Source organism: Poecilia reticulata, chromosome 7 (assembly GCF_904066995.2).
Source record: "Poecilia reticulata chromosome 7, P_reticulata-male-v2, whole genome shotgun sequence".
In the NCBI taxonomy this organism is placed as follows: Eukaryota; Metazoa; Chordata; class Actinopteri; order Cyprinodontiformes; family Poeciliidae; genus Poecilia; species Poecilia reticulata.
Window position 1 is genome coordinate 18,897,990 of NC_088836.1, and position 21,307 is coordinate 18,919,296.

General features: G+C 40.2%; 1 protein-coding gene across 1 annotated transcript; it reads right to left on the minus strand.

The window, feature by feature from the left end:
• Positions 1–2,459: 2,459 nt before the first annotated feature.
• cttnbp2nlb (CTTNBP2 N-terminal like b) lies at positions 2,460–20,200 on the minus strand. The gene is made up of 5 exons (XM_008413844.3): positions 20,060–20,200; positions 16,690–16,797; positions 7,762–8,013; positions 7,279–7,386; positions 2,460–5,403 (listed from the first exon to the last, which is right to left on the minus strand). Exons 1-5 carry the CDS (start codon positions 20,063–20,065, stop codon positions 4,132–4,134), a joined length of 1,746 nt encoding a protein of 581 aa, XP_008412066.1. The 5' UTR covers positions 20,066–20,200; the 3' UTR covers positions 2,460–4,131.
• Between the last annotated feature and the right edge of the window lie 1,107 nt (positions 20,201–21,307).

Consider the following 21,307-nt stretch of genomic DNA (forward strand, 5'->3'; position numbering starts at 1 on the left):
CTGGATAATAAAAAAAAAAAAAAGTTTTTAAAAGGCACATTGAATATAAACAGCTAATCCTCATTTCTGTGTTTTTGGGTTGTTGGCATCACAGCAGAAACGAGAGCTAAGCCTCTAGATTAGCGGTTCTCAACATGGGCGGTACCGCCCCTTCAGGGGGCGTTCAGAGAACGGCAGGGGGCGCTGGCGGACATTTTTACAAAAGGGGGGCGCTGGGATGCCTTTGGGGGGCGTTTGGTCGAAGGTAAACTTTACACCTTAAATCCACAATAATACCAGTTTAGACTTTGAGCAACTTGGTAAAACTGTATTGTGAAACATTATAACATGCTTGGCTGCAACTGTATCGATGGCAGCTCTTCTTTTCAGTGTTTGTAGTTTCATGGCGCAGCTCCGCATCAGTTTAGCGTTACAACGGCTGATGACGTTGCTGTATGGTACTTATGTAGGCTACATATGTTTTGGCAGTTCTGTGATCATGTCAAAGCACCAATTTATATTAAAAAGTGTTTTATTTCCATTTGAAAGCTGCCCGCTTCCATGGAAGGACAACAGAAAATCGCTCTTATAAACATGTCATTACTAAAATCACAATACCCTCACATTGTATCCCTCTGAAAAATGAACCCATTTAAATAAAGAAATCCCTCCATGGGTGATACCACGATAGAGAGCGTTCATTTTATAGCGTTAACACCGGGGCTGCAAGTGGTCCGACATGAAACGGGTTTGATGGAACAACGGTACCACAGCATTTTTAATTTCAATAATCAGAATATCGAAATTGTTTCCGTTATTTTAAAAGGTTTATGTCAGTCTGCCTTTAACCCCATCGATACGCTTCCCGACCGCCCTGCACTTTAGGGAGTAAAAAAAAAAAAACCGCCGCGCACATTGAGCCAAATTCTGAAACATGAGAAGCGGGCAAAACGGAGCGATGAACTTGATGTGAATTATGGCATAAAAACAGAGAATCCGACGCTGAACAGTGAAAAATCAACACGATAAAATAAATGTAGCAACAGGAAAGAAACTAAAGTGGACATAGCAATAAACCAAGAGAGGATAATACTAATCAAATGAAACTAAATGGAAATTAATGAAGAACAAAATGCAAGAATAAACTAAGAAACTAAAGTAAATACAGGGGAATAAACTTGTATGGCAAGACCTGTTGACCTTGTATGGCAAAACTTGTATGGCAAGACCTGTTTGGCAAGAATAAACACACTATTTCCAGATAAAAGGCAAAATAATATTGTTGAAGTGCCATGGGTAGGGGCGCAACTACACATTATTCATGTGGATGCGAAAACATAAATCGGCTCCCCTCCCCACGAAGGAGCGTAGAACGTCAGCTGCCTCCCCCCCAACCCCCCTCCTCCAGACGCCGATACATTTAGGGCAAAACTCGCTACATTTACCCCGTTATGTGCGTGAGGTGAAGGAGCGTAAGGCGCGCTGAAGTGTCCGGGAAAACATAATCGGTGCGCCGATTCAAAACATCTACAATAGTGATAGTAACATTAATAATAAAATAATTGTCAGTGCAAAATAGCCTACAAATTCTTTGGTGGGGGGCGGTGAGGGACCTGGACAAAAGGCTAGGGGGGCGCTGGCCCAAAAAAGGTTGAGAAACACTGCTCTAGATGCTGGTTATTGAGCAATGTGACGTGTTAAAACTGGTTCAGCCTTGTGTCTGAGGCGGAGTTTCACGACCGTGACGGATGTTACCAAGAACGGAAAGGCTGAAGCAAACAGTGAGGATGATTGTCAACAGTCACCATTTTCCCATCTGATTGGTTTTGGTACATTTGTACCACTGGTGAAATGAGCTGAAATCTGAAGAGGAAAATGAATACACAACTCTGGAAAAACAAAAAAAACCCCAGAGTTTAGTTCCAAAAGAACCTTTGCTAGTATGAAACCAGCTTTCTTCTCAGTGTGCAAAGACCTGTAAAAAGCTTTACACGCTGAAGATATAATTTCCCGCCTTTTGGTGCTGAACAATCAAAAAACTTGCAAGTTAGCAAATTCAACTGATTTGGACTAAAGAAAACAAAACGTGAGGAAAAAGCTGTTCCAGCTTATATTTTGCATGTGTGAGCAGAACCTGGGTAAACAGTTGAATATTCATAACATCACATTTAATAATGAAATGTGGCACTTCCACTCTGTAGTGCTTATCTTCATGAGTTGCTTCCATATGTTTAGTTGTAGCCAAATTTTCAGTTGCGTGTCACCTTTTGTGATGTCATCAGAGGCTCATGCCCATAGAAGTTTACCCAAAGTAGATTTTATCTTTCTTAAAAAGCAACTTAAAACGAATCAAATAGAAAATCTGACCGTCACACGCTGTTCTATAGGTGAAAAGGCATAATGTTCCCATCAGGAGCTCCAAATATATACTGCTGCTGTTTTGTTAGCTCAGACTGTAAGAAAGATAGATGATTCATAACTTGAAGGAATGGACAATTTATTTAAAGCACTGCATACTTAGGGTGTTAATGATATGAGCATTTACTAGTGATAAAAGAACAGAACCCGAGACAGGTTGTACACATTTGACTTTAAATAAATGGGCAAATCTAATGTGATTAAGTTGATTACATCTTTCAAAGTAAAAACATGTTAAAAAATAAAGTGGTAGACCAATAAAAATAAAATAATCTTGTGTGTAGTTCTTCTACAAGACACAGTTCTATATAAAATTGACACACATACATATACAGTATAAATTGTCACAATTGTGTATCAAAGTATGAACATCTAAAATATTTACTGCGTGGCATAATGAAGCAACATTTTCAGCTTGTGTAGAGCAGAATTCAACATTCCCTGGATATGCTGTGTTCATAAAATTTGTGCTGATGTGAAGTCGATGCAGTGCAAAATGTGCTCTCCCTTTTTCAAGACAAGTCTCAGTGTTTTCATGACAAGTAAAAACAAACAACACATGCATCAAATGTTCATTCATAGGAAAAGATTTCTTGACATATTTACAATAAAAAAAACAAAAAACATGTGGTCCATCTCCATAAAAATTGCATAGGGACTCACAATAAAAGCATTTAAAAACCTTTTTTTGTCTTTGTAAAATTGTAATAGCTACATGCTCTACTAGCCGTACATTTGAGAAATCCTCTTTATTTTGGCTTCGCTTCTGGATAAACTCGTCGTTTGAGTTGCAAAGGTTTGACGAGTAAATCCATAAGTGAAAACAAGCAAATCACTAGCTCAGCTCAACCCCAGTCCGTTTGATTTGTCAGAATTTAAGCTTGGTTTTTAACTGATGGTTGATGCTCAAACTCATAGTTAGAATTCAGAAATTTGACATTTAGGGTAAATACATAATGATAGCATTATGTATAAAAACTAACTTCAATAAAGGAATTTGTAATCTCTTTTAAATAATTTTTTACCAATTATTTCTCATGTTGTGCTTTTGAGGTAGGAACAAACAATGCATCCAGTATACACCACCTTGAAAATACGTTCATACTTCAAACTTTTTAATGTTTTCCACTTTATAACCACAAACCTTTATGTATTGCATTGAGATTTCAAGTGATAGACCAATGCAAAGTCTATCACTTTGCATTGGTTTTGTGTAGCGGACAAAACACCACATGGTTCACACTTTATGTTTTACAAAGAAAATATAAAAATGTGTGGGTTTTATAATGCATTCACCCCCTTTTACTGCGATACCCCTAAATAAAATCTAGTGCAACCATTTGTCTTAATTCTGCTGATTAGTAAACTGAATTCCTCTGGGTAATAAATGAGTCCCAGATGTTTGTTATAGAATATTACCGAACAAACCGCATCACCAAGACCGAGGAACGCAGCAGACAGGTCAGAAAATGGTGGCTGTGAAAACTATTTACTCAGAGGATCAGTACACTAATGCTACTTTGCACTAGCCTATCTCGCATTATGGCTCCAACCTACAACACATCGACGGTTGAAGCTATAATGAGACACAATGTGAAAAAAGTTTAAAGGGTATGAACATTTTTTTTACAAGGCGTTTTAATTTTCAATGCCAATATTCAATGTCTTAAACATCAGAAACTGAAGTAGCTGATTTCTTCAACAATTAGCTTGCACGGTCTGGAAGATTAGGCACTAGGATAAGACCAGGTCTGATTCCTTGGCTCCCTCCTGCCCACTGCTGCTGTGCCCACAGTTCCCCGTAAGCTCTGGGAAGAGGCTGGTCCGAGGAGAGTGATTTGGGGAACCTGGAGTTGGACTCATGCCGGGCCTTTTAGGTGGAATTGGAGGAGGATGGGTCTTCTCTGAACGAGGAGTGAGAGGAGAGCGAAAGCACGGAGATAATGGCCCTGAAGAAGGCGACCTCCCCCCCGTTGGAGACGCGGCCAGATTGCGGTAGTCTGTGCCAAATGGTGAGTTGTTAATTGGCGCGGACTTCACTCCGGCCTGTTGGCTGGTGAAGCGGGACAGCACCTGAGTGACTGTGCTGCGGGCCAGCTGCTTAGCCGGGCTGTGCTCTGGCGGAGGAGGGGTGGATGCAGTGGTCGGAGAGAGGTCCCTGGGGGAAAGAGGCCCACCGTGCTGCTGCTGATCGAGCTCGGCCTGACTCTGGAACTTGTGTCTGGCGGCCTGAAATCTCTGATTGACTCCAGCCTGGTAGGACTGAAGGAAGCCCGGGCTGCCCAGACGCTTCGCTAGAACTGGAGAGGAAATGGGGGAGGAGGAGAGGGAAGAGGAGGCCGTGCTGGAGGGAGAGTGAGGATGAGGAAAGGGGTGAATAGGGGAATGGAGAAGGGTTCCACCTCCATTATCCACTCCGTTTTCTGCTCCTTTCACTTCATGTGTTAATGGTTCTGTCTCTTTATGAGACTGAAGGCCATTGACCTTTGGCACAGTAGAGGATTTTGGAGTAATCTTTCCATCCGGCTCAGTCTGAACAAAACTGGACACCATCTTGCCCTGTGACTCCTTCACCTCGGTCGCAGCCTCCTTTACCTCTGTTTTACTTTCCTGAGGCTCAGCCAACCTTTTTCTAAGTTCTTTCACTTGTTTTTCAAGCTCTCTGCCCTTTTCCTCTTCTGCCTCTAGTCTGGCTTTTAGCTGCTCTCTTTCAGCATCAAACTCAGCCGTCTGCCTCTCTGACTTGACCTCCAGCTGGACCACCCTGTTCTTCTCGTACTCAAGAACTTGCTGGAGCTTCTCGAGGGCGCAGGTCTCTTCCTGTAGCAGCATGTGGAGCTGAGAGACCCTCTGCGCCTCCTCCTGAGCTTGGCTGCTGGCCTTCTGGAGCTCCAGCGTCAGACTGGAGGAGAGCTGCTGCTCCTGGGACAGCGACTCCTCCACCTTGCTCACCACTTGTGCCTGTTCCTTCTCCAACCTCTGCACCGTCGCATGCTCCACCTCCAGCTTAGAAAAGAGAAACAGAAATGTGAAGGCGAGCGGGTCTTCCGCTTTTGTCCACAAGGAGGCAACACTGCGCTGCTTGTTTGACAACACAAAAGCTTTTTTAGTTTTTTAATCCTTTTTCTTGCAAAAAACATTTTCAAATCCAAATTATCTTTAATTCTATCCATATTATATGTGCTGTAAAATACTTTCATCACTGTATTTAGTATTCTTACTGTAAGTCATTTATGTAACATTAAATGGCTTATCTGACGCTGATTAGATTCTATTAGAAAGTTTATTTTACTTTACTTTACTAAACTAAACACATAATCTAAATGGGACCCACAATTTTACATTTACAAAGTTTTACATTTCTGGTGGGAATGCGAGACCTACTTCTATCTAATTTTTCCTGGACCTCTTTAGATAAGCTTTTCCTAAGCAAACCACACCTGAATCATAAAGAGGTAGGATAAAAAAAAAGAAAAAAAACATGAAATATGTGTCATCAAAGTGTCTGAAGAGGCACAGAAAGGAGGTCATTGTTCATGTTTCACCTTGTAAAAGAATTATCTGCTTGCATGGCATGTTTATGGACAGTCCAGTTGCTTTTCGGTCATCAGAGGGTGAATGGGCTGGTTCTAACCTTTGTTGAGTATTAAAAGGAAATAGGAGGTGATGAAATACAACCATGTGTTTGAAAGGAAAAGGCAGGAGAGCCTAAAGAAGTCACTGAGGGGACCCTGTGTTACATAAGGCCCCTGTGTAATTGTGCGCTCACAGCGTGTGTTTGCCAGCTGACCTTGCATTAGACGTGAACATCCATTATCTCAGGTTTCCTGAGGCCATAAAGCCCCATGGCTGCTGGACAACTGAACAATGGCCTCTTCCTCATCTGTTTCCCATGGAACAGTTATGGGCTTGTGCATACAGTAAGGGCGCCTCTGTGCGTGTGTAAATTTTATAAAGGCCAAGCCCTCTCCACCCTTTTGGGTTACACAGAGGAGCTACCTCTGACGCATCTCTGCTCATTTTGTTTTTGATCACAGCGAGACTATTTTTTAAAGAGAAAGCATGCGGTGCGGACGGTCACGTGAGACAGAAACAGAATTATCTTCAACAGATGTTCCCATCTGCAGCGTATTACACAAGTGCTCACACCCCTTGAGCTTTTTCATATTTTGTCACATTACTGTGCCGCAAACTTAAAAGAATTGTATTGAGGCTTTTGGAGAAAATCCAGGGGTCTACCACAATTACAATCAAAGAAGCCATTTTTGCCCTCAGTTCATCCAAATAAACCTCATCTAGGGTCACACATCCTACACAGCCTTTGAAAAACGATAACTAAGGATTTTTGATAAAACGTCTACTATGAATTTGTTATCAACAAAAAAAAACTTGGGCAAAAAAGAGATTGGATCCGTTTTCTTTCATGATATTTTTCTTTCCTTCAAAATGATCTAAAATGGCACAAAGTTTTCAACTAAATCACAAGAAAAATAAATCTAAATTGTCGATCTGTTGCGAAAATTCACTTTTACAAAAGCTTTTAAAACCTGCATCTGTTATTATATTCAGTTTAAACACATTGGTTGTCTATTTATTACTTTTAGCCTTTTCACGGAAGCTGCAAAAGACCCAAAGAGCCATTTGTGGCTCCAGAACTGAAGGTTGCAGCCGCTAACCACTTTGTGTTAGTGTTTCTTATAAATAGCTGAAAAAAAAAAACATTTAATATTGTAGATTCAATGTGACAAAATCTGAAAGTGTTCAAGAAACCTAAGATGTTTTTACAGTACAAGGCACTCACATAGTAACAGTTTTCTGTGAGCTTGACATGTCTCACACACACACACACGCACACACACACGCGCACACGCACACACACACCTGTTGCAGCAGCTTATCTCTTTCTGTCTCAAGAACAAAGACATAGTCGGCACGCCGAGCAGATTCCTGGACACACCGCTGTTTCTCCTCCTCCAGAGCGGTGATCATCTTGAACAATGACACAGACAAGTGATAACATTAGGAGCTAATGTGTAGACAGGTTTAGTGAAGCGCATGAAAGCGATGTAGTTCTCGTTAAGTCATTTACAGGTAAAGTCAGGGAGCAATAACCTAGTTGTAAACAAAACAAGCTGATTTAGTCCATCTATACATTTATGTAACTCCAACAAAGATCAGATTTGCAGTGGAAATAAAAGACAAAACCAACCCCTAAGCCATGGAGCTCACTACTAGATACATATTCACACAACAAATTCAGTGAACAAATTTCCCGCCTTATGTGACTTTGGCCGCGTTGCAACCTCAAATCGCAGACCTGAAACATGAACTACTGACTGCATATGGTCATCGTTTGCTATTTACCCTCCTGTGTCTGCTCTCGGCAGCAGCCAACTGTCCCATCATCCTCTCCTGCATCCTCTTACAGTGAGTCATGACCAGTTTCAGCACAGCCAGAGGGTTTGGGCCCACCGCCCGGCCATGCGGATGTGCTTGGGGTTGCCTGATTGCGGTCTGGCGCTCTGCGGCTTCTTCGTCCCGCTGTAGAGCCAGGAATGGATCGCTGAGGTCATACTGCCCATAGCGGTCTTGGACAAACTCATCTCGGTGTTGGGCCTGAGGACACACAACAAATATGTAGAGTGAGGGACTTCTGTTAGGTATCTGAGGACGGGGCTCACCTTTAATTGTGTGCGAGTAAGCGTGTTTATTTTTAAAAATATAACTAGAGAAGGGTTTTCTTCTTATGAACAAATATAGAATTATAATTAAAAAAAAAACAGAGGCAAAAAGAGACTACGTTTTTAAAAAGCAAAGGAAAAAATTGTTAATTCCCACTTGGGTTTTGGTTGACGACAACACAAGAGGTACAGGACAATGCTAAGTGGAGACTTGGTGGATTTGAACTTTCTGGAGCTTTTCAGTTACATCTGGTAGACTTCAAAAGCTGCCACCATGTGGCTTATTGTTGCAAAGTTGTTGTTTTTTTTTTTTTCTAAAATCCAGGCAGACAGATATATCTGAGATGCTTTGGTCCAATGGTTAAAGGGAATTTAAATAAGAACACGCAATTGAAGAAAAATCAAGATAAATAGAATTAGACGTCGCCATGCATAGTAAGTTTGTCTTTGTGAGAGTATCTTGTTAAAAATAACGTTCTACAGCTACCAAAAATAATTAGAAAAACTAACAGTGGCAGGTTGCAATATAGGTGACAAACTATATCTGAAGTGAGATTCATCTATTTTACTGAAAATTCTGGGACGTGACTATGTCAGTGCACATTTCGTTTTAGGAGGACACACACTCAGAAGAAAGATGTGCAGGCATGTTTGTGTTCGTATGTGTTCATATGTGTTCAGGAAGTCTGCGCCAGGCGCTGTTATCATCAGCAGGAGAGCAAGCAGATGGCCGTTCCTATCAACCTAAACACAAAGAGATGAGGCGCTGCTGTCCCACCCCCACATGGGGCAGATGTTAACTCCTCCCCAGAGATGCAGGGGTGAAGAATTGAGACATTAAACATCTTCATTACTCACATACATCACTCGCTTCTAAAAAAAAAAAAAAAAAAAAAAAGGTAAAATTATATTAAACCAAAATTACATTTGTTTAAAGGCAAACACTAACAAAGTCTTATGGAAAACTAAACTTTAGGGCGCATATGTTAAGCTGTTTTAAGTGAAACAGTATGGGGCCTCATTGACCTCCACCCTGGTCACAGTGTCATCAGGGGGTCTCATTAGCTTCACAACAGTTTGTTGGTTCGCGTTCTTGGGGCATTCGGGGTCAGTTTTGTGTCTCGGTGATTAAAGCACAGGCGGAAGAGTTCACACCGTTTGACATCAGGACACCTATAATTTTCTCCTTATGCAGTCTTCAGCAGAATCTCTAGTCCACGAGCTTACACTGCACCGCTAAGCGTCGCTCCGTTCTTGAGTCAGACCTCCTCATTTCTCAGGTTTTTGTCAGCTTCTTTTCCCGTGTGCCTCCAGAAATTGGCCCGTTTGAACACACATTCACTCCCTGAGGGCTCGGAACGAGAATGGTGTATTTGTGGCTTGTTTTCAGTTTGAACCGAGACTATGGCTCTATGCCAAGGAAACGTAACAGAACTTGTACTCTCTCAGTTTTTTTCTTTTTACAATATTATGCTTTGCCTCCAGATCTGATACAGTGCTCTTCAAAGCACAAGCCCAACTCTTGTAGTGTTTATACTTTTGCAAGAAAACTTTTAATTAATTTGTGAGTAAGCCAGCATGTTTATGTGCATTTTACTTTAAAGTAGACCTGCTAAATGGCAAAACTGTGCTCTTCTATGGTTGGCCTTACGCTACGGGCTTTAAATAGACCATTAAATACTGCACTTTGAGTGTGTGCAGAGGCCCAGTCCTGCATGAGGCTTTTTTTTTTTTTTTTGTCAGGATAGGTCTGATCATAATGACAGGGTGTGTTTTCCTTTATGACAGGGCACAACAGGCGAACCCTGTCGGCTGTCGAGCTCTTATCCCTGCCCGGCAGCTGATGACAAATGCTCCTTATAGCAAGTCGTGGGAAAGTACACATTATTTGTGAATAATTTACAGCTGTATTTTGTATTCGGAATAATGTTGAATTTTAATAAATGTACTTGAGCGTGTCACCTTCTATTGGATTCCTTGCAGCGAAAGGTGTGAGTTTGAAAAAAAAAAAAAAAAAAAGAAAAGATTTTTTTTCACCTGGAAACACTGTCAGTCACCTACAGCCTCGGGGGGGAACAGGCCTCTGTAAGCTGAACTGAGCCACAGAGTCCTGTTCCCCCCTGTCAGATAATGAAGTCAGCAGTGAACATGAACAACAATCCCAGCAGCAAAATGTACTGGTTGCATTTCTCCAATTACAAATCTAAAGTTCTCATTCCTACTCAGCTGCATCTGTCACCGGCAAAGAGCAAAGGACATTCACACACCTCCCGCGGCTTGCAGAAGTATCTCTGTCTCGTGAACTTATCAGATTTTGCAACCACAAATATCAATGTCGTTTATGGGAATTTTATGTGACAGACAGACACAAAGTGACACGTAGCTTCGGGGCGGGGGAGGAAGATTTAATTGTTTTAATTTATTATTTCTCATTACAAATAAAAAATCTGAAAAGTGCGGTGTGCATAAGTATCCTGAACCACCTTCAGAGGGTCACAAATTCACATCTTTATGGCTATCTATTGTTAAACAATTCCAGTTCAGTCAGGTTGCATAGCAACATTTTAAACCTCGCCACACATTCCCCATTATATTTAGGTGTGGATATTGATTGGGCCACCATAGCAGATAAATATTCTTTGATCTAATCAGGTCTTTTTCTGGGTGTGGTTGTATCTTTATTAGTTATTGTGATGCTGAAAGGCAAACCAGCCTCAAGTCTATTGCAGCTCCAAACATGTTTTCCTCCATGACATTCTTGTATTTAGTTCTGCCTGTCTTCACATAAACTTTGAAATAGTTATTTGACCTTGTTAAATAAATAATAATAAAAAAAACATCCATCAAGCATGATATTGCCACCAAGTGTTGTGACTATTCCCTGTGCGAGTCACATTTGGGCTGCGCCACACTGCTTTCTTTCAACAATGGCTTCTAGCCACTCTTACATTGAAACCATACTCACAGTGTATGACATACAGTCGTCCTGCAGACTGATTCTTCCATCTGAGCGTTGAATGCCTTATCATCCCCATGTTATCGGGATGATAAGGCTTAATTCATGGCACACAAAAGATAATGTCCTATGAAGTATTGCATCCATAGAGTCTTTGTAATTACATTTTTGCAGACTCTGGTATTATACATTTTAAGCATGTTTTAGCATACAGCTTCAATAATATATATTAAAGGCAAACAAAAAATATAAATGAAAAGATTCATTTAACTTAATAAAAACATTTTCCCATTTGGAGAATTTACTTTTTAAAAACATTAAAATTTGACATTTAGAAAATTCTGAGTGTTAAAACTGACTATTCATGCCGACATTTACAAGCCATACGTCTGATATACACCACATATATATGTTTTAAAACATAATTTTGCAAAGAACTTCTGAAACTGTGACAATATTAGGTTAATACATTTTCTAAACACTTTAGTCATTGATGTCCTGAAATTGAATCATCAATATTCCTATTCTTATATAACTGTTATGGTTAAGATTTTTCCCAAAAAGAAAATAAACTAGCACTACTATTGTAAAAAAGTAACAGCTTTCACAGGAAGGAGACTAAATTACCGCATTAAAAGTGAAGAGCTACAATAGCTGCTGAAACTAAAATTCCCTGTTTAGCTGGCTGAAAAGACACCTAGAAAAAAAAAAACTGGTACTTTCTTTTATAGCTAAAAATGTAAAACAATGTAAATTGCTCTGTAGTTTCATTTTTAAATGCCCATTGAGCTCAGTCTTAAGTGCTCCAACTCCTTTGAGATTGAGAACTAATGGCAGAAAAATGAACTTGTCTGGGCAAGTGTTTCACTTCTAGACAATACTTGGCCTGGGAATAGGATTAAAGTCTCTAAATAAAAACTGAATGAACTGCAGAAAGACAGAGCTGAGATTGTAGACCTCTCCTTTATTAAGCGTAATTAGCTGTGTGCTTAGAACTCAAACCGTATCCCCCGCACCTGCCACCCACACATTAACCACAGATGGCATTTAGATAAACGCAAAGCACCAAAACAAACATCTCAGAGTAATGTTTAACTGCCTCAAAAACACAGTTTCTGATGAAACAGAGAAGCGGCTTGTTGTCAGCCCTTGAACACACATTGCTTTGGGCATAACATGTAGTGTCACTGGGTGGAACAAGGAAATACTTTGGTTTATCTTCAGAAGGAGTCAAATATTAAACTGTGAGGCAATTCATTGACCTGTTGCCTGGGTATGCCTTCATGAGAAATTCACTTTTTATATATTTGCTGTGAATGGCAGCGTTACAAGGACATTTATTTATAATCAGGGTCTAGATAAAAATTGGGACAAATAAGCACAATAAAGTAATAAACTAAGTTTATGCTGCTCTAATTGGAAAACTGTCACTGCAGTATAGTATGCACTGGTGCCACCAGGTCAGGCCTAACATAACATAGTTTCGAAGCTTTAAAAGGGAACCTTTTTGATACTTTCTGCTCCGGTTTTCTTTTTAAACATGTCCAAATTGGGCTTTGCCTCTCGAGTAGCTTTAGTGTACACACTCTTATCTGCGCGGCCCACTCCTGCCAGGCTCTATTGTTTATGGAGTCAGGAAAACATGTCAGCCTGCAAAAATAGACAAAACATTTTAGGACTACAGGATGTGACATCATGTGGAAAGGAAAAAAAAAAGTGCTGAGAAAGAAAGCAACAGGTTGACCACACAAAACGCGTTTCTCAGCCAAACAAAACAAAGCTACTTCAACTGTCAAACAGCAGTACACCTCGAATCCACAGGTGTGTATCTGAAGAGCAAATGTGCAAATATAAACTGAGTAAGAAGCTTACATTAACTTGTCAGTCAAAATTGGGTTTTAATTTATTTATTTGTGTTATTTGTGTGGTGGGCTAATATACAACACAACTTCAAATGCGTTTATATTGTGAATTTTCTCTAGTGTTTGAGGTAAGGCTTTGAGAGAGCCGTTACAGAAACCTAAATCTAGCCTGCTACATTCAACTCAAAGCTAAAATTTACCTTTGTTTAGCATTAGTGCCCTGGTGGACTTTTTTCTTTTATTTCATCAGTAACATCAGCAGCAGAACAGCCCCACAGAATAATAACACCACCACCATGCTTATCAGGAGGAGCTAGACACAAAGTCTTAGCTAAATTTCTCCAAGAAGCCTTTTGATCATTGCAGTGAAATAGTTGAATCTTTATCACCTGGTCATAAAACCTTTTGTTCTGACAGTATTTTGGTGAGCATGAAGAGATTCTGCTTTTTTGTCAGCATCCTCTCAGCACTTGTTGATGTGAAGCTTGTTGTACTGGAGAAAGACACACTGGTTTTCCAATAACTTCCAGTTTATCACATGATTTAGCTTGGTTAAGCACCATAACCAATCTACCTCCATGTGAGGGTGACAGCTTTGTCCAGATGAAAGACATTACGTTGTAGCTGAAAGTTCTAACAGGAAAAAGACACCTAGTGTTCATCCAAACACTTTTGGACCTCTACTCAAATGAAAAGATGCTCACTTAAAAGTCAATGTGAGGTAACCATCAAATTTCTGATCAGCAGAATGGACACACATCCAACTAAAAGCATGAGAATAGTGTAATTTTGCTGCTGCACTTAGCTATGAGATACTTAACCAAAGAGGGGCTGTGTGTATTTATTTAAGGGTGTATGTATAATTTTGACCCTGTGTGAATTAGAGAAATTCTGCAAACATATTTTCTTTTACTGTCTTCAAGGTTTATGGTAGATTTTCAGTCTGCCACAAAAAAGGACAATAGTTCACATAACTCATTACCTCTCCCCCCCCTCCAAACTAATTCATACAGGGTGTTTATGAATGTAAACAAACCTCTAACCGTGTGTTATTTAACCTTTTGACTTTCATTTCTTTTCAGCTGCAGAAACTCTGTCTGCACTGCATTTGAACCATGATAATAATAGCTTGAGATTTCTACAGATAAGGACGATTGTCAGCTTGAAAGATACGCCACACCTCTTGGAATGCAGTAGTGGCCTGGTGTAAGTGCACAGGAATTTTCCCTCTAGAAAAACTGCTACTCCAAGTTATTAGCAATGAGAACTGGAAACGGTACAATTGAGAATCTGTAGAGACAAGTCCCAAAGGTGATGACATCCAGCTTGGATGAACACTGCTCCACTGCCTGGATTTCTGGGTATTTTGTGTAGTGGAAGGCCTACAATCTAATATATATGTATACCAAAGTGGGTCTGTGTACGTAATTGTATCGAACACGTAAGATAAGTAGTCAAGAACTGCTTCAAGACAAACATTACAGTCAACGCTTGCAGCATAACAGCAAAACATTCAAAATACAAGTAAACATCACAGGCACCTAATTGGTGATCATAGATGGAGTTTATTTACTTCCCTACTCGCCCTGGAGATTTCCTATACACTAACAACCCCGACTATGAGCAGGCAGCAGTTTATCCTCGGCGGGAACAAGGGAAGTCGGTCATTTGAGCCTACGACACAGTTCATCCTCTGCTCAGTAAACACTCAACAGAGAGGTTGCGGTTAAACATCAAAAGTGTCCCCCACAGTGTGGCTGTGTTTGAATGGGAGGGAAGGAGGAGAACATGAAAGCAGCTTTACAGTGCAGTTGTCCTAGGGGCATCACTGAGTGAGTGTACCAAACACAGCTTGCTTCATATTTCAGTGGGTTTTGTTGGTGTGAATTTTTGCCATTCCATTGAAATGAGGTCCTTTCATAGTAGTGGCTGCAAAGCCTTCCAGATAATTTACTCCATAAAGGTCTGTATAGGGAATCATGATAGACATGTTCTCTCTTTCAACTTCAACGATCACAACTTTAGATCGAAAGTGAAGTATTTATTTCCTCAGCAGTTTCACTCATGCTCGGTACAGCTGCTGTTAGTCGTGAGTGTGAAAAGTGGCCGCAAGCATGGAGAAAGCTAATTGGACCAGACACGTACACTGACAAGCATTGTTCCTGGGGGAAAGCTGCGCTCTTTCACTTGAGCTTGAGTGAAAGAGCTTGCAGAGAACTGAATGAGGGGTTTAGGAACAACTGGAGAGACAGTCCTTTATCAGCGGATGCCACAGAGATTGTTGCTGAGTTACATCCGAGTAATGTGGGCTTTGGCGAGTTAAGCTGTCCAAATTGACAGCATTCACATGCAGACTGGGTCAGTTCTGCCCACAAAGGAAGCGCACCGTGCATGTTCCTCCTTTCGTCACATTCAAAGCCAGTGCTACGCGTTCCAAGCTCAGCTGGATACAGACAAGACGGCTATTGTAGGTCTGAAGCATGGTCTGGAGTCAACATGCCACATGTATGGGCCGGTTACTGATATCAAGTTATGTCAAGATTTTTGCAAAGTTTCGAAATCACAAACGTTTCTGTGACACACCTTTGATGGTTTATAAAGTTCTGCTTAATGACACACCATACGCGTCTGTGACAGGGGATTTCTCCATCAGTTTGGAGCATAGAGTATCAGCTTTCCCTCATCTGCTGCGCTTAACTGCTGATCAGCTGGCTGAAAGAACACTAAACCTTTGTGTTGCTTACATACTAGACAAATGTGTTTGTAAGTAAATATGCTGTATTTGCCAAAACAAAAGCAAAAACAACAACACACAACCAAACAGTGAAAACTACAACCTGATCTATACCTCCCAGTCCATTCTACTGTCTGTTTGACATGGAGCTAGTGTGACGTAAGTATTATTTTCTGTACCCACCCATTAGGGACTGCTAGAAGTCTCCACAGACGTCCTTAAATAGCACAGTTTTATTTGACCGAGTTGACTGCGAGTGCTGCCAGGACAATAACACTCCCGTTCAATGGGTGGTGCCAAACACAGCGCATTTTGTTTTTAAAAAAGCAGCGAGCTAAATCACAAGCTGGGAATAAAAACAAAGACACTTGTTTTTAAGAAACACACCGCGGTGGTTTTCCCAGCGTGGAAATATCACAAATCACCCACAAAACTAAATTGATATTCTGATGAGAAATTGCTCGGATCACTCTTTCTGGCTCTTCCCTTCTCAGCTGACAGCGTTTTAACTAGTGCATCGCCGGCCTTTATGAGCCTGTAGTAAAAGCTGTGTATTACAGATGGTCGCGTGGTGGTTCAGTTGAGCTAAAGATAGTTCGAAAATGAGTTTAAAATGTTTAACTCTGAACAAAACCTTCTGTTTATGTTTTATAGAGTAAAACTGATGTGAAAGCAATTTATTTCCCAAGACCTAACAACTGATGACAGACTGGTAAACCACATGGCCATATCCACATCTAAAGAAGTCCCAAAGTCTGGTCTGACCAGTAATAATACTGTTGCTCTGTTGGATTAAAAGGCCTTAGAAGCCAGAATGGCCCCCGCTCCATTGTCCTCTCAAAGCTCTGTTTCCTCTGGTTCCTGTTTACGCATCCCCTCCCAGTTTGTTCACATTCTTTCACGCAGAATAAAGTGAAACCTTTAGCGCTCATTGACGTTTTATTTAACGAACTGCTTAGATGGCGCTAACATTACAGGATATTTTATGGTCTTATGGTTTTTAAATGTGGAACAAGCGTGTTGCCGTCCGCAGGGGAGATGCTGTGGTTTTAAACTCACTCTGAGGGTGTGTATGACGACATCCTGGGCCTCCAGTTCTCCCTCCAGGATACTGAGGAGAGTCAGCAGCTCTGCTCGGCTTAGAGCCTCCACGTTCATCTTCTCCACCTGAGATGAGAAAGACCTAGAATTAAACATATAATCAAACATAACAGTATTTCGAGACAAACATATAAAGGTATTTCGGAAATATCTTCAAAACAAGACATCAGGAAAAGCTCTTGGATTTGATTTCTGGCCCATACTGTCCTGCTTATTGTGTGTTTGATCATGAGTGGTACAGAAGTAATTTACAATGAGACTTGGGGGTCCCATCTGTGGCCTCACAGTGCTGCGCTGAGGGTTATAAACAGAAAGCCATTAGCATATCTGTCCATTTTATTGCATGGGGACACGGGGCAGTTGCTTGTTTTATTCCGTCTCAAATGTTAGCAAAAATATGTATATGCTTTAGATCTTAAGGCTAATGTTTCATAATTTCCCACACTTTTTTTTCTTCTTATTTAATTGTTTTACATCTGCGCCATCTTTCTCTGATGCATTGTGTGATTCATCTGCTAAGTCCCGTGTGGTCAGAGAAACCAGACATGACACATACATCCCACATCTGACCTAATCTATAAGAGTGTAAGAAACCCAAAACAGTTATCTCAAATTTCTGGAATGTGGCTGCTCCCTTCAGTGTTAATTAAATGTTTGACAAGGTATGTGTCAGCTGTGAAGTCAGATAACCGATGCTTCATAATAATCAGCTTATGCCCCCCCCCCACCACACACTGTGTTTTAATAAGGCACCATGGTGCAAGAACAACTGATGCAGCACTACATATTCCCAGAAGTAACATTATTCCTACTCAAGAGTTTATCTAACGTGTGGGTCCCAAATCAAAAGCAGGCCTGTTGCATACTGTGTTGGAAAGGTATTCAAGTTTTTCCACATTAAAGTTACTTAATTAAATATATGTTATCGGAATTTTACGTGACGGACAGACACAAAGCAGTGCATAGTTGTGACGTAAAAGGAAAAGGATTCGTCGTTTATGAAACTTTACACAAAAACAAAATCTAAAAAGTGAAAATGTATTCAGCCTGGTTTATTTGGATACCCCTAAATAAAATACAGCTCAAGTAAATGTTCCCGGAATTCCCTTAATAGGATTCAAAAATATGTTATTAATTGTCACTATTTATAGAACTGTTCCATGAAGGCCATTAGATTTCTTTTGGAGAATGTTAGTGAACAAACATAAAAAAAACACCAAAGAACAAAGGAGACAGGTAGGGAATAAAAATATGTATAAGTTTAAATCAGGGTTTTGCCATGGAAACAAAACCCAAAGAAAGAACTTTGTATGAAAACGGAAAGATGACGGGATAACTGCAAACCTATAAAGACATAGTTTCCATCAAAGCTGACAGGTCAAGCAAGTAGAGCATAACTGACCGAATGAATCAGCTAAACTCCAGAGGAGCTGGAGAGATTCATACCTCAGGTGGGAGAATATGTCGAAAAGATAACTATTACTTGTCTGCTTTACAAATCTGGCCGTTAAAGAAAAGATTGTAAGTGTTTAAAGGAATGTAGGAAAGAGACAAGAAACACATAAAACGAGGGGCTTGGGTCAGATGAGAGCAGAATTAACAGGAAACCAAGACTACACATCGCTCTGAAAACACCAGCCAACCTCACGATGTGTAAATGCTTTTCTAAAACAATAAAGTGACGCTGTTGAATCTGCTTGGACTTGATGGGAATGTCTATGGATCAGAAGGACAAATTTAAGCAAAAAAAACTTTGTATGGTGCTACTTTGTAAATAGCACTTGGCGAAACTTGCATTGCAAATAAAGCTTTTAGAGACAAACACCAAAAGAATACCAGCTGTAATAACGTCCAGCCTAATGTGGTTTCAACAAAGTGTTGACTTGGAGGGCTTGGATAGCAATGACCATCACACTAAACCAGATTTTTAATTTCAAAAGACTTTTAAAACGTATGTTTTTTTTTCTTTCCATGACACATTATGTGCTACATTTTATTGGTCAATAACATAAAACCAGCATAAAGAGCATTTCAGTGTGAGGCTATGAAAAGTTAAAATAGTCTAAATACTTTTGCCATGCTTTAGATCTTTTTCTAATTTCTTTTTTTTTCAGTCTAATAAAATATTTCTGAAGCTAAATGGCTAATTATTTAACAAACCTTCCCTTTTCATCTCACAGTCATGCAGTTTGCAAGAGTTTACTTTCTAACCGAAGCATTCCGAGCACATTCTCTGACTCTCCAAAATTCCTATGTGCTTTCTGTGGCTCACCGCACATTCACAACAAAGCAAAAGAGTGTGAACTAATCTACCAACTTGTTATGCATCTCAAGGGTGGCCATTCTTGCCCAAACGCATTCTTGTAAGTCAGTGAAAACATTAGTGAGCATTGTGGCTGTCGGTCCTAACTCCCTGCAATGATACCTGATATCACGGCTTATAAATCAACTACCATGGAAAATCATTCCAGCATTCCAGGGATACCCACACCATGGGAATAGTCTGAAGTAAATTGCTGAGACCCACTTTGAAGCCCACATGCTTTTAAGTGGCAGCTTTGCAGTTTGCATAGACGCTGATAAGATTACTTAGAAACTGCAATGATATCATTGAGGTCCACATTTAGAAATCGGACATATTCAAAGTAACTTATGGCTTAGTGGGAAAGAAATGGCAGAGTGAGAAAGAAGAATATAATTCATAGTTTGTTTCTACGTTTACTTCTTCCATCTGTAAAGTTAGCTCAGGGACTGGTCAATCAAAATGAAAAGACAGGATCCATGCTGATAATGATTGAGTGTGTTTTTGTGCTTTACACAAGATCACTGTGCTCGTTGAGGAGCAGTGGATCCACCTGCCGACATGAGCCTTTGTCTGACACATGGCTCTATCATTATTTTTCCCAAATTATGCTATTCAGTTCAATTGCAAAGTGACACAGGCCTCACAAATACATCACACAATAGCCATCATCCATCGACGGCCTGCAGTGAAAATGGCAAAATCAATAATGAATCATTATGGTTTAAGTACTATTACCATAGCTACAATTGAAAGAAAAAAAACGTGAAATCCTGTTATAGCTCAATTTATTTAACATCATAACTTCAAAATAAATAAATAAATAAATAAAAATACATGAATGCAATCCAGACAGTTTACTTGAAAGTTTACTTGAATTGCAAAGCCAATCATCGTGAAAAACAATTAACATTATGGGACCAACACATGCAATTATCCATTTTTGCCTTTGAGCCAAAGAGAAAGCTTTAAGTACCAAATAAATAAGAGGTCCATGTTTACCCCGGGCATACCGTGTGAACATACCTTCATGCGCTCTTGTCTGGTCGCATTAATTGTTTCCCAAAACCAGAAACGAGACTCCACAACAGCATGAATCAATGCACTCCACTGTCACAGGCGCTCCTGCTCTCAGGCGAGCAGCGTGAACAACAGACTCTCATTGACGAGGCAGTAAGCCAATCAACGACGCGTAGAGCGACACACCAACCAATAACTGTCAGGACTGTCGCCAGGGGGCGGTTCTAAGGGCGTACCCGCGCCTGTGGGATAAACCTCTTTGTTTCATCGGGACGTCCAACGGTTGGATTACTGACCACACAAGTGTAAAATAGTCCTTTTATTTATTATCTTCAAGCAAATGTGGCCATACTTAAATGTGTCACTTATCCTGATGAGAGGTTTCAAACTGGAAGTAAAATAGCGCGTGAAAAAAAAAGAAGCTAGTTTATCTAAATAATAAAAAAATAATAATACAAAGTAGCGGGGGAGTGAGAGGAGGTTCAAAATGTTTTTGCGATTTTCTTTTAACGAAACACGTTTATTTTTTGAGAACATATAAAACCGCCCAACCCGACTCCACTCCTTCCACAACACAAGAAAATCCCGGCTCAGAATGAGTTGAGCTGTCCACGATGCGTCATCACCCCTTGACGGCCAAATAAGAGCAGCACAACACAGTTTCTATATTCAACACAGCGCCACACACTGAGGCGCCTGGAAATATTTCCCCAACATTGATTTGTATGTTTTTCTAATTTTTTTTTTTTTTTTTTTTCCGGAAGAAATCTATTTTTCCTGAGTCTATAAATCATATCTGAAATCTGCATTCCACCTGTCACGAGTGTCAAAGAAAACTGGGTTTGTTTGGTTTTTTTATTCTTTGAGGTCAGGCAATGAATTGTATGATATGTTCACCTCCGCTTCTTTTGTTTTTTGCTGTCACAGTCCATTGTAAAGAAAGTACACAGTGTCGACAAGGATGTGACGGTTTTGTAATGGGATCTTGTGCAGTACAAAGGGAACTCCTAAATATAGTCATGACGGTTATTCAGTAGAAGCTGAAATAAAATACATTTCCCTTTTAATCCCCTTGTAAATACAGCAAAAATGTAAACTCTGTTGAATAAAAGGCACACCACGGGTTTAAGAAAGTTTAGGTGAATTTATCTATTGAAATAGATAATAAAGATGAAAATGTTAAGTTTGTATGAAGGTCAGTGTTACCAAATGATGGACACACATTTTTTTATTGGCTAAAGAAACCATCACCCC